At 40.4% G+C, this 13,558-nt stretch overlaps 1 protein-coding gene across 6 annotated transcripts in view; it reads right to left on the bottom strand.

The window, feature by feature from the left end:
- The window catches only part of Agbl2 (AGBL carboxypeptidase 2), a 57,954-nt gene extending 45,462 nt beyond the window's left edge, over positions 1-12,492 (bottom strand). Inside the window, exons 1-6 of one of the 6 annotated variants that reach the window (XM_040284345.2) lie at positions 11,574-12,481; positions 11,284-11,418; positions 10,978-11,041; positions 9,823-9,957; positions 7,149-7,334; positions 4,080-4,145 (exon numbers count right to left, since the gene is read on the bottom strand). In XM_040284345.2, the coding sequence (XP_040140279.1) occupies positions 4,080-4,145; positions 7,149-7,334; positions 9,823-9,957; positions 10,978-11,041; positions 11,284-11,319 (487 nt within the window). In that variant the 5' untranslated portion in view covers positions 11,320-11,418; positions 11,574-12,481. Of the gene's footprint in view, positions 1-4,079; positions 4,188-7,148; positions 7,335-9,822; positions 9,958-10,977; positions 11,042-11,283; positions 11,419-11,573 lie in introns of all 6 variants that reach the window. The other 5 variants (XM_040284343.2, XM_021729594.3, XM_040284350.2 and 2 more) reach the window with 5 other exon arrangements.
- Positions 12,493-13,558: the final 1,066 nt, after the last annotated feature.

Raw genomic sequence — 13,558 nt, 5'->3', positions numbered from 1 at the left:
TCTCTGCCTCCTCCACAACTTCCTTCTTCTCCTTTAAGTCCTTGGTGTCCACAGCCGCGTCTTACATGCTGGGACACGCCGGTGATCCGGTGATCCGGTGATCCAATGCAGTGGGTTAAAAAGGAAACTAGTTCAGGGACTCTGGCGATAAAGCTGCGGAGTCCGCAGGCCGGGAAGATTGTTGTGGCGAGTGGGGAGCTGGACCCAGGAACAATGCAAGATGGCTTTTCAGAGGAGCCAATGGGGGCTTAATAATATCTTTCTTTTAATATTTATTTTTTAGTTGTAGTTGGATACAATACCTTTATTTTATTTATTTTTATGTGATACTTAAGATTGAACCCAGGGCCTCACACGTTAGGTGAGCACTCTACCTTTGAGCCACGACTCCAGCCCTAGTGATATCTTTTAAATAGTGAAAAGTTGGGGCTGGGGTCTTGGTTCAGTGGTAGAATGCTCATCTAGCATGCATGAGGCACTGGGTTCAACCCTCAGCACCACATAAAAATAAATAAATAAAGATACTGTGTCCACCTAAAACTAAAAAAAATATATTAAAAAATAAATAGTAAAAAGTTCTTAATTTAGATAAAGTTCAATTTATCAATTTTTCTTTTATGAATCATGCCCCTTTTTTTCAGTGTTTGGGATCAAACCCTGGGCCTTGCCCTGCTAGTCAATACTCTTACCACTCTGAGCTACATCCCCAACCCTCAGAATGTCTTTGGTGTTACATTTAGAATGTGTTGCCAAATCCAAGGTGAAGTTTACATCTGCTTTTTGCAGTACTGGAAATTGAACCCAAGGGCTTCTTGCGTGCTAGTCAACTGCTCTACTACCAAGCTACATTCACAGCCTTACACCTATGTTTTCTTAAAATATTTATAATTTTAGCACTTCCTCTTAAGTCATAAGATTCATTTTAATTTTTTTACATGTATGAAGGAGAGATCCAACTTCATCCTTTTGCATGTGCATATCCAGTTGTTTCAGAATCAACAATTAAAGAGATTATTCTTTCCCTTATTGAAAAGCAAGTGACCATTTATGTATAGATTTATTTCTGGGCTCTCAATTCAAGTTCATTGATCTATATGCCAATCCTGTGCCTTTACTATACAGTTTTGTAGCATATTACAAAATTAGGAAGTGTGAGTCCTCCAACTTTTCATTTCTTTTTTAATACAGACTCCTGCAATTCTATATGAATTTGAGGGTCACCTTTTCCATTTTTGCATAAGAGGCCATTGGAAATTTTTCTTTAAAGTTATTGAAATTCTGATAAGGATTTGTATTTGTAGATGTTTGAGTAGTACTGCCATCTTAACAAATTTAAATCTTCCAATCTGTGAACATGGAATGCCTTTCCATTGTTTAGGTTTTCTTTATTTTTTTTTTCGTTGATCTAATTGTTTCTAGAACTTCCAATACAATTTTGAATATAAGTAGTAAACTGGGCATATTTTCATCTTTTTCCTGATCCTAGAGGGAATGCTTCTAGTTTTTCACCACTGAGAATGATGTTACTCCTTGCTATGTGTAGTCACTAAATCTTTTTTTTAATTTTTTTTTTAGTTATACATAGGCACAATACCCTTATTTTATTCATTTTTTATGTGGTGCTGAGGATCCGAACCCAGGGTCTCACACGTGAGAGGCGAGTGCTCTACCACTGAGCCACAACCCCAGTCCGTCACTAAATCTTTGATTCATTCAATCAGTGGTCAGCCATGATCTGACAGAGATATACTTAAATACCTAGAGTTAAAAAACAAATCACAGGAAAACTAGGTGTGTGGTAGCACATGCCTGTAATCCCAGCAGTTCAGGAGGCTGAAACAGTAGGATCTTAAGTTTGAGGTCAGCCTCAGCAACTTAACAAGACCCTGTCTCAAAAAAAAAAAAAAAAAAAAGAAGGGTATGGGAGGTGGGGGGGCATGGCTCAGTGGTAGAGTGCCCCTGGATTCAATCCATAGTACTGTAAACAAACAAGTTTAAAAAAATTAAAATCATAAATCTTTCCTAGTCTTTCCAGATTGGCTCTGAGGCAGTGCACTCCTCAATACTAACCCAGCCTGTAACCTCAGGCTTTACCTCCTTCCTGCACAAAGCCCAAAGCCCAACCAGAGGTGCAAGTCCAAGGATCTTCTCAGGTCTTTTCCGAATGGGTTGAGCCTATGCACATCACTTTCTTTGACCTATGTGGTAACACTTCCAGAACTTCATCTCTCCCAAAAATCTTCCTCCTCATCTCTTCCTCCCCAGGCTTTTGGGCCTGTTTGTTGCTTGCCCCATCTGCCATCCCTTGCCCCAAGAGGCAATAGGCAGTTGTATGTCTTTAAATGTTTTGTCAGATGCCACTTGGTAAAACTGTTCCAACCAAAGGAGAGAAATAAAAGCCAGTCTTTGCTCTGGGTCCTCACAGAGTTTAAGACAGACAAAAGAAATCACAACCACAGAGTTTTGAGGATGAGGCCCATGTTGCTCTCCCCAGTACCACCATGAGCTTGCCAAACCACGAACGAGGACTTCTGTCCTCATGGTCTCCACCAACCAGGGATGGGGACAGTAGATGGGTAAACAAACTGGTGTGCTTTACCACTGAGATACATCCCTAGAGTCTCACTAAGTTGTGGAGGCTGGCTTCGAACTTGTGATCTTCTGGCCTCAGTCTCCCAAGTTGCTGGGATCACATGTTTACAACAGTGCACCTGAATCTTATGATTCCTCTATCACATAGATTATTTAGAAATATGTATTTCGAGCTGGGCGCTGTGGCACATGCCTGTAATCCCAGTGGCTCGGGAGGCTGAGACAGGAGGATAGTGAGTTCAAAGCCAGCTTCAGCAAAAGCAAGGTGCTAAGCAACTCAGTGAGACACTGTCTCTAAATAAAATACAAAATAGGACTGGGATGTGGCTCAGTGGTTAAGTGCCCCTAAATTCAATCCCCAGCATGCCCCCCCAAAAAAATGTAGTTCAATTTCCAATATTTGTGGGTCTCCCAGATTTTATTATGTTGTTGATTTCTAACTTAATTTTGTTGTAGTCAGAAAATAGAGGATATTGTATTATTTTACTCTTTTAAAATGTATTAAGACCTGCTTTGTAGCTTAGATTATGTCTATCCTGGGAAATCTAACAGGTGTTCTTGAAAAGAAAGGGTATTTTGTTGTTGTTGGTTATAATCTTCTGCTTTCCTTTTCCCTCTTCTCCTTTTTTCTTTTTTTTTTTTCCTTTCAGTGCTGAGGATTGAATCCAGGAGCACCATACCACTGAGTTACATCCCAGCCATTCTTTATTTTTTGGTACTGGGGATTAAACCCAGGGACGCTTAACCACTGAGCCACATCCCCAGCCCTTTTATATATTTTATTTAAAGACAGGGTTCTCACTAAGTTGCTTAGGCCTTAAATTGCTGAGGCTGGCTTTTAACTGGTGATCCTCCTGCCTCTGCCTCCAGAGCTGCTGGAATTACAAGCGTGAGCAACTGTGGCCAGTTCTCAGCTTTTTCTTTTTTATTTTAAGACAGGGTCTTCCTGAGTTGCCTTAGGACCTTGCTAAGTTGCAGAGGCTGGCTTTGAACTCGCTATCTTCTTGCCTCAGACTCCCCAGCTGCTGGGATTACAGACCTGCATCATTGTGCCCAGCAGATATTCTTCATATTTTTATGAAGGACATGGATTCTGTCCTTAGAAGCCTACAACTTATGTAGGCAACCACATCCTAAGTGACAGTCACATACACAAAGCAACAAAATACTCAAGTATACTCAGGAAGTAGAGAAAAGAAGGGCAAGCTCCCCATAATGTAATTCAGTGTCTGATTTCCAGGGGGAATAAGAGAGAAACTCTAAAATGGACTTCAAGCTACTAAGAAAAATGTACAATGTACCATCATTTCAAAAAAACTATTAAAATTTTAAAACTGAGTCATGACTATTGGGGCTCCCACTTACATTGGTCTGGTAAAGACAGTTTATCCATTAGTAAATTAGGATTTTAAAATCACCTCAATTATGGGAAATAAGTTTATTATAACTTATGATTAATCATTCACTTTTCAGTATAATGAAAATACCTGGATTTAAATGGTAGACAACTGTGCCTTTTTCCTCTCCTACAATTTCTGGTACCTTTTCATTTCCTGTAGGTTGATAGAAATATTCTGGCTGAGGTGGAACCCACTCTGAAAGAAGGCATTTTAAAAAGCACAAAATAAGAAATATACAAGGTATTATCAGAACTAATAAAAAATATCAATTATTCAAATGACTAGTTTGATCAAATCAAACCAAATTCTTATCCCAAATTTCCAGTTTATCTGTAAATTAATTATGTCTTGCTTCTTTCCATAAAAAAATATGAGGAAACTTTTAACAAAAAAATATACAATGAAATAATAAATTTTAAATAGAAGACTTAAGCCTGAAAGGTCAATACAGTTGCTACAACAACTCTTCAAAATAGCTCTGTACTTCCTTGAAATCAGGAAAATGGGGCCAGCTATATCCTTTTTATTACTATAAAGGAACAACTCTATTATTTGTTTCAGAAGAAACAAAGCATTTACATTAGCACTGAATTAGAAAGATTTCTCACATGGGATGAAAGCTAGAAACATTAAAAAAAAAAGAAAAGAAAAAGAACTCAGTAAAAGATGATGCTAATTTCTTCTTTTTTTTTCTTTTGTGTGTGTGTGTGTGTGTATGTATGTTGGGTACATTGAGGATTGGACTAAGGGGTGTTTTATCACTGAGCTTCATCCCCAAGCCTTTTGAAAAATTTAAATTTTGAGAGGGGGTCTTGCTAAATTGCCCACACTGGCCTTGAACTTTCAATCCTCTTGCTCAGTCTCTAGTCACTGGGATTGCAGGCATATACCACTACACCCAGCAGATGATAATTTCTTTGAGGCTTTGGCAATTCAGTTTAACTATAAGGTACTTGGTAATAAATTTCCTTTGGAAAAAAATTGAGGTGGATGGATACTGGGGATTGAACCTAAGAGCACTTTACCACTGAGCCACATCCCTAGTCCTTTTTATTTTGAGATGGGGTCTTGCCTCAGTAGGGTCACTGATGCTGGCCTTGAACTTGTGATCCTCCTGCCTTGGCCTCCTGCGTTGCTGGGATTGTAGTCATGTGCCACCAAACCTGGCTGCTAGGAATTTTTTTTTAAGAATTGCTTCACCTGTAATCCTAGCATTTTAGGAGGCTGAGACAAGAGGATTACAAGTTCAAAGCCAGCCTCAGCATCTTAGTGAGGCTCTAAGCAACTCAGAGAGACCCTGTATCTACATGAAAATATAAAAAAGGCTAGGGTTGTTGCTAAATGGTTAAGCGCCCCTGGGTTCAATCCTTGGTACCAAAATAAATAAATAAATAAATATGCAATTGTTAGCACTGCAATAATGTGATTATTAAATTCTAGTTTCCCAGTTTTTTTTTTTTTTTTTTTTTTTTTGTACTTCTTAGAGTCAAGTTCCAAATTCCTATATGAAGAAGGCTGGGGATGTGGCTTAGTCGTAGAACACGTGCTTACCATACATTAAGTTCTGGGTTCAATCCCCAGCACTGGGGGGAAAAAAATCTTAGGAATTCTATCTTTGTTTAGTACCCACTCATTTTTGCTTTTTATATATGGAATAGCAAAATCCTATTGTCTGGCCAGATCAAATTGGACTTTTATATAAAAACTACAGAGTACATGATGATCTTAGCTCTCTTAGTCGTTGTACCAAATCAAAATGCCCTCTTCCATTTTCAAACACCCCAAGAGCAGTGCTATCCCTAGTTGAGAATAATGAGTGGGTCCCTGCAAGTATTTTCAGCCTCTTATCTCTTGTCTCTCATGTTCAGTGCCCCATGGTTCCTAAAACATGCCATGTTCTTTGTGTTTCTTCCACATGTACTACTTTTCTCTAACTCTCTCCAGTTAAAAGGGTCACTTCTAAATCATCTTTCAGATTTCAGCTTTCATGTGCACTCCTTTTGGAAACCTGAAGTGATCTCCAGGCTGGTAGGTGTCTCTAGAGGGACATAACTCCATGCAATTACCTAGTAAATGCTCAATGTCCCCACTAGTCTATAAGCTCTTGGTACCTCCACTTGCTCATCATTGTAGTTCTAGCACCAAGCACTTAGGTTAGCATATGGTGAATGCTAACATGCGTTAATCGAATGAATATTATAAGGAAGCAGTGAGAAAAAATGAAACAACCAATTATTTATCCAGAAGTCTAAAGCACAGATTTATTGTTTGGTAGATTAAATATTCTAGTAGTTAGAAGTCTCCTTTTTCACACAAGCCACTTCTGTAAATGCTTCATAAAATAGAGGCAAAAGATTGTGGGTTGGGGGTACAGTTCAGTAGTAGAACATTTAACTAGCATGCATGAGACCCTGAGTTCAATCCCCAGTATCACACACACAAGAAAAGACTGTGCTTGGGATGGGGTTGTAGCTCAGTGGTAGAGCGCTTGCCTAGCATGTGGCATGCATTAGGTTCGATTCTCAGCACCATGCACAAATAAATAAAAGTCCATTGACGGGGCTGGGGTTGTGGCTCAGTGGTAGAGTGCTCGCCTAGTAGATACGAGGCCCTGAGTTCAATCCTCAGCACCACATTAAAAATAAACAAATAAAACAAAGGTATTAAAAAAAAAGTCCATTGACAACTTAAAAAATATAAAAAAAGAAAAGATTGTGCTTACATCATCTTTATGGTTACTAATATCATAAAAAGACCCTATCATTCCTCCCCCCCAAAACTCAAATAAACTCAAAAATATATTTAAAAACAGTAAAAACTATTCTGGAGTATATATCTTTCATCAATTATATCTATTCCACTCTAGTTTACAATTTGATATAACTTTTTTTTTCTTAAATCTTTATTTATTTTTATGTGGTACTGAGGATCAAACCCAGAGGGGCAAGCACTCTACCAAATGAGCTACATCTCCAGCCCCTGATGTAAGTTTTTAATGGTGAAGTATATCAGTTTCCCAGAGCTTAACCATTTCAGGGTAAGTTATAGCTGTTGACTCTGTCCTGTCTCATACTTCAGCATATAGGACTTTAAATTCTAAGGCCTTGAAGTAAAGTCAGGCAAAACAGCAAGACCACCACACATAAATCATATTACCAATATGATGAATGCTTTCTTTGATGACCTCACATTCTATTGGCCATCTTGGAGCCTGAAGTGTCCCTTTGCTAGAGAAAAAGGCAAAGAGTTCTCGAGGTTCTCGAAGACGTGGGTTTACTTGGTCCAACTCATCAAAAAGAAGCTGTCTGCTCCTAAGAAGTGGTGAACTCAACATAAGTGAATCTGTCAAAGGGAAGAGGAAATGCATGAACAACTTTCTTTTTCTCTTTGGAAACCTTATTGCTCATCTATACCAGCTAAGTAATTCTAAGCACTATATTAAAATATTAGCATATATTTCTAGTGCTAATGATAATATTTATCCTTTAAGAAGGAGACTTAATCCAGGATGATAGATTTGAAATTATAAAATGCTATATTAAAATTCTGCATAATCCTTTAAATGTTTTAATATAAAGCTTCAGAGTAAGTTAGAAAAAATTTTAATTATTAAGTCCAAGACATTTCAACAGTAGGTTACACAAATAAAAGTATACTTAATATGTCATACTATTTTGTTTTGTTTGGAATGACAGAATTTTCAATTCACCGACTAGCATAAAACTTTATTAACTACAGTGAAACAATCTATAAGTTTCAGGCCCGTGATGTATTCATCTGAAAGTTCAAAGTGGCTTAGAAAATAAAGAAGATGGAAAGGAGCAGAAGAGAGAAGAGCTTGTAGGAAGAGGTGGTGAGAAAAATGAGAGTAAAAAAGCTTTCAGGAAGGCCGGGGAGGAAAAGAGACAAAGAAAGAAAAGAAGAGGAAAGCAGGAACTGCAGTCTGAAGGCTCTCAGTTCACATCAGATGTGAATTCCAGGCCTGGCTCAGGCAGGGAGAGCAGGAGGTGAAGACACATTCCCACCAGAGAGTCTGAAATTCCTGGTCTGGAAGGACAGGAAACACCTCTGCTTATAGCCTCTATCTGAATATGCAGAGCTGAAGACAAACAGGCCATAGAAAAAGAAAGAAGGCACAACTTGTCCTAAGGTCTTTGTCCTTCTCTTTTTTGCCCACTGTCCCTTACCTCATTCCTTCTCACCCAAATGTTGGGCTTCCACATTTCTTTCTTTTTATCTTTTTTTTTTTTTTTTTTGGTATTGGGGATTGATCCCAGGGACACTTAACCACTGAGCCACATCTCCAGTCGTCCTTTATTTTTTTTTTTTAGACAGGGTCTCACTAAGTTGCTTAGGGCCTCACTTTGAGTTGCTAAGGTTGGCTTTGAACTCATGATTCTCCTGTCCCTGCTTCCCAAGCCACTGGGATTACAGGAATGTGCCACCCTGGCCAGCTACATTTCTAACTGTATCATAATTTAATGGGGGAGAAAAGGCAATGAAAAAGTGGTAATAGCTGCTGGATTTCACGCATAATTATAGAAATGTAAATCAAAGTGGGCTGGGGACATAGCTCAGTTGGTAGAGTGCTTGCCTTGCATGCACAACGCCCTGGGTTCAATCCTCAGCACCACAAAAAAAAAAAAAGGGAAGAAATATAAATCAAAGTCACAAAGAGATCCTTTTTTTTTTTACCTAATGGGCAAGAAAAACGTTTACATGACTTTACATTCATCCTAGCAAAACGATACTCTCAGAACTTGCTGAAGGGCTGGGGAAATAGCTCAGTTAGTAGAGTGCTTACTTCACATGCACAAAACCCTGAGTTCAATCCCTAGCACCACAAAAAAAATGGATGAATGGACGGATTGGGAGGGTGCAGCATGGAATGAGAAGAAGCCAGGAGGCAATTTGGAGGCTGTTTCAATAGTGGAAAATGATGGCAGCTTGGACTGATATGTATGGTTGAAAAGGAGCTTATGAAGGGCTAGGATTGTGGCTCAGTGGCAGAGTACTTATCTAGCATGTGTGAGGCACTGGATTCGATTCTTGGCACCACGTATAAATAAATAAAATAAAGGCCGTTGACAACTAAAAAAAAAATATTTAAAAAAAAGAAAGAAAAACAACGTAGCTTATGAAGAAGACAAATTATAGATGGACACAATACTTTTGTTTTAGTAATTCATTTTTATGTGGTGCTGAGGATCAACCCAGTGGCTTACATGTGCTAGGCAAGTGCTCTACCACTGAGCTACAACCCCAGCCCTGGTTGGATATATACTGAGAGAAAAATTCAACTGCATTTTGGACCTTAGATTTAAGATGAAAATACCCCTGTAAAAAATTGCTTTTACTTAAGCTGGCTGGAATTGGTTTCCTCTACTCTTATGCACAGAGCCTTATAAGCACACTCACCAAAACTGTGTGCAAAAAATTAATATATTCTCTTCATGAAAGAATCTTAATACATTTTTGACATTTTAAGAAAATTTAGAACATACAGCATTTTATTTTTTTAAATATTTATTTTTTAGTTGTAGTTGGACACAATACCTTTATTTTATTTATTTATTTTTATGTGGTGCTGAGGATCAAACACAAGGCCTTTCACAGCTACTGCTGAGCCACAACCTCAGCCCCAACATACAGCTTAATTTAAATCTGTAAACCAAAGTAGATCTAGAGAACATTTTTGAGTGAGGTCAGAAATAGGAGCCAAAGCCACTTTCTTGGCCTCTCCCCACATAAGGCCACATTTTCCTGAATTTCTGGAGGAGTTGTCAAGGCAGAAACATTCTGGGGATCAACCACACTGATTACTACTCACATAGAAGTTTCTCCTTTTGCAGAGTATCTGGTATCAAATCATTTCTTTCTCCAAAAGAGACATTCAGTAGGTACTGAGGATTATTCTTCTGAACATGCTGATGTGTAGCTGAGTTTGGTAAACTGCCTTTCTGGGCTAAGAATAAATGGTTTAATTAAAGTTGTTATCAGGCTGGCTCATCATCTCTAACATCAAGGTCAATACCTAAACCACCACTACTATTATTGCTGCCTATCACCTTGGGCCTTTACAGTGAATTTATTCCATTTTTAAAAGAGCTTTCACATTCCAATTTCTGTGAATTAAGCAAGATTATCTCTATTTACCACAGAGGAAATGAGAGAGTGAGGAGACTAGAGAAGCCTTATGGTATAGTGGAATGAGAAAGGACTTGGAAGGGAGAAAGAACAGTGGCTGCAAAAGTTGCTAAGAGAGCCAAATCCAACTGAAGGCAGGTTAACATGGTGGAAGCAAAGCACTGATGCCAGAAGACACTTGCCCTGAGGGCATATGTGCTGAATCTAGTAAACTAGAAATTCAGTTTGACAAATGAATAATCACTTAGAAAATGAAACAGTCAAGCCAGGCATGGTAGGGCACACCTGTAATTCCAGCAACTTGAAAGGCTGAGGCAGGAGGTTTGCAAGTTCAAGGGCAACTTAGTGAGAGCCTGTCTCAAAATTAAAAAGAGTTGGGGATGTGGCTCAGTGGTTAAGTGTCCCTGGGTTCAATCCTCAGTTTAAAAAAAAAAAAAAGGAGGAGGAGGAGGAGGAAAAGGAGGAGGAAGAAAGAAGAAGAAGAAGAATCGTGGTTGTCAAGACACTTCTGAAGAATAAGTAAGTACAAGGGGCAAGGTGGGAGAACATGCCTTTTCAGATATCAGGAGTATTTTAACTTCACATAATAATTAAGAGATGGTGATATTGGTGGCAAGGATAGACAAACACACCAATGAAAGAGAAAGCTTAAAATAGACCTTTGTATAAAGCAAGTCTCTCACTTGATAGAGGTATCATAGAAGATCATTGGGGGAGGACTTTTCACTAGTGGACTGGAAAAATTATTTACTAGTCTATCCAAGCACAACTCTCCCAATTAATGAAACAATTGAACTCCTGAACCCAGGAAAGGTGATGTTTGATAGGAACGTATTACCTTTAAAATAGCCATAGTATTGAAGGTGACGGTACATAAAGTCCTCATAGGGATCAGGAAGAGTCTGTGAAAGGAAAAACTATCTAAGTCAGGAAAGCCCTTTCAAATGTCACAGAAAGCTCACAAGCCTTGTTGCATAGGACAGTGTACTTGAGGGCCTTTGTAAACAAGCCAAGTGAAATCCATGAGGACCAAGATCTTCAGCTGGACAAAGGTATCACCAAAGGTATCAGAATATACCTTCTGATCTAGGGTTGGATTTCTGTGGAGTTTTGCGGGGAGGGGTTGGAGGGGGCATGTACCGACCTCTTGCTTTCGCTCGGTTTCCAATGCCGGGAACATGTTACTTCTGCATGGTATGCTGAAAGCCAGTCAGTGGCAACGCATGCAGCCGCAACCCCTGCCTAATTTCCAAAAGGGCAGCTGATTACACAGGAGAAGCTAAAAACCAGAACAGGAAAAGTCAAAGGACTGTGCTTACTGTCGGGTCACTCCCCCTCTCCGGCTCCCACTAGGACCGACTTCAGGAACCCCAACCAACCCAGCCTCTCAAACAAGAACCAGGCGACGTTCCCACCCGAGGCCGGGCGGCGCACCTGAGCAGTCAGGGGCGACCTCACATCTTCCCGCCTCCTCTTCCAGAGGCACCGGGACCCCGGCGGGCCCCATGCTTCGGTCTCCCTGATCGGGGAGATCCTCCACCAGGACTCCCCAGGCAACTGAAAGAAACGGGGACAGGGGACGCGGCGCAGGAGTCGAAAAAGTAAGGTCAGGGGTCGAGAGCGGGTCCTGAGAACGGAGCAGGGGTTCAGAGCCACCTGGTCAGGGGTCTCCTGAAGGGTCGAGGAGGGAAGCAGGACAAAGCTCGCGGCAGGAGCCTGGGTGAGGCGGAAGCCCACCGCTCGCAAGGCAAGAAGCTCGGCAGTCCCAGCAACCGGGTTCACCTGCCACCGCTTTCTGCGCGGGCGCGCGTAGCTTAGCAACGGCCAGCGGCAGCCGGAAGAACTGAGCGCCGGCATTTCCGGAAGCTAGGCCCCGCCCGAGAGCGCCCGCGGGAAACCCGAGAAGGTGGGCCGCTGGCAGGGCAGGCACCATTGACTTATTCATTCTTCTTCTCTCCTACTTTACATCTTGTAAGGAAAATGGAGTCGATCAGCCTCGCTCACCCGGATAACTAGGAAGAAATGGTTGAGATGCCTCCTGTAAGGCAGGGAAAGGGCGCATGCGCATTCTTATACAACCGCAGGGTGGCTGGTTTGACCCGCCGCCGGCTTTGTTGTAACTGTAAACTGAACAGGGCTTTCCTCTCAGTGGATTGCCCACCCTTCGAATAAAGGCATGTCAGATCTCCCTGTGGCTTGGCCTTTGGACTTGGGCATACGCACATCTTCAGTCAGCCTGCCTGGGGTTGAGCGGTTGCACTGCAGTTGAGCCCTAGTGGCAGGACTAGCAGCAGCCGCGTGTGCAACCCGCTCCACCTATGGAGGAAGGTGTAGAAGGGTGGCCAGCCACGAGCATGTGGTATTCTGTGGCCGAAGCTCCTTGTGGTAAAGATTTTCTCAGAGCAAAGAAAAAGATAACATGGAGCTGTTAGGTAGTAACTAGCAGTGAGCGGTGGAATGCAGGCAAGGTCACAAGTGTTCTTTAAATCACTTTAGGGTCTTTAAACAACTTACAAAGTGCCGGGGTCCAGCCCCATCAGGGATCCAGGAGTCCTGAAGAATGAGTGGCATCGGCCAAAGAAGAGATAGGACAATAGGTTGCAAGTTAGGAGCAGCCTCCAGAAGGATCTGCTGCCCCTAGAGGGGCCTTTATTTTTATACCTTTTTTGCAGGTATTTTTTCGGTAGTTAATGGATAGCCTCAAAGCCTGAAACTTCTTTGATTTACATAATTTTCAAGAGTTACAATCTTTTATGACACATATTGATTACCTAAGATATTGAATACATTGTTTAAAATATTTTTTCTATAACCTTTGCCAATCATAATTAAGCTTTTACATTTTCACCTCAACCACTAGGTGCTAGGCTATGCAACTAGACTACATGTCTCCTGATCTATTATTAACTTTTAACTTTAAAGCATACCTATAATTTTTTCATTAACCTTTAACTTTAAAGCATATCTATGATTATTGGTAAGCTTTCTTCTAATCTAAAGTCCCAGTAAAACACACTTAAAATAGTGAAAGTCTATTACTTAAAAGCCTACTACTCTGAAGTGTCGCTAAAATATATCTCTTAATTTTACATTATTCTATTTTTACTTTCCAAGGTAATTTCCTTTTTTCATATCATCTATTTAACTGCTTTCTTAAAGAGTTACTTTGATCCTTGGTCAAAGCACACCAATTCTTCTGTCTTCGTAATCTTTAACTAAAGGGCAGGCTCTGCACCTCAACCTATTTGCCATTAATTTTAACTATGTGTTTCCCTGTTCACATCATGAATTCCTGGGTAAGGCAAAGGAGGGTCTGTTGGTGGGGAAAATGTGTGTTGCACAGGTTGTGCCTTTAGAACAAGGAAATTAGTGTAAGTTGTTATGCTTTTCTCAGGAACCTCGATTTACAATCAGTTCCC

This window comes from Ictidomys tridecemlineatus, chromosome 4 (assembly GCF_052094955.1).
Source record: "Ictidomys tridecemlineatus isolate mIctTri1 chromosome 4, mIctTri1.hap1, whole genome shotgun sequence".
NCBI classification, from domain to species: domain Eukaryota; kingdom Metazoa; phylum Chordata; class Mammalia; order Rodentia; family Sciuridae; genus Ictidomys; species Ictidomys tridecemlineatus.
Note: the sequence above shows the minus strand (reverse complement) of the source record. Positions and strands in the feature narration are given on the sequence as shown.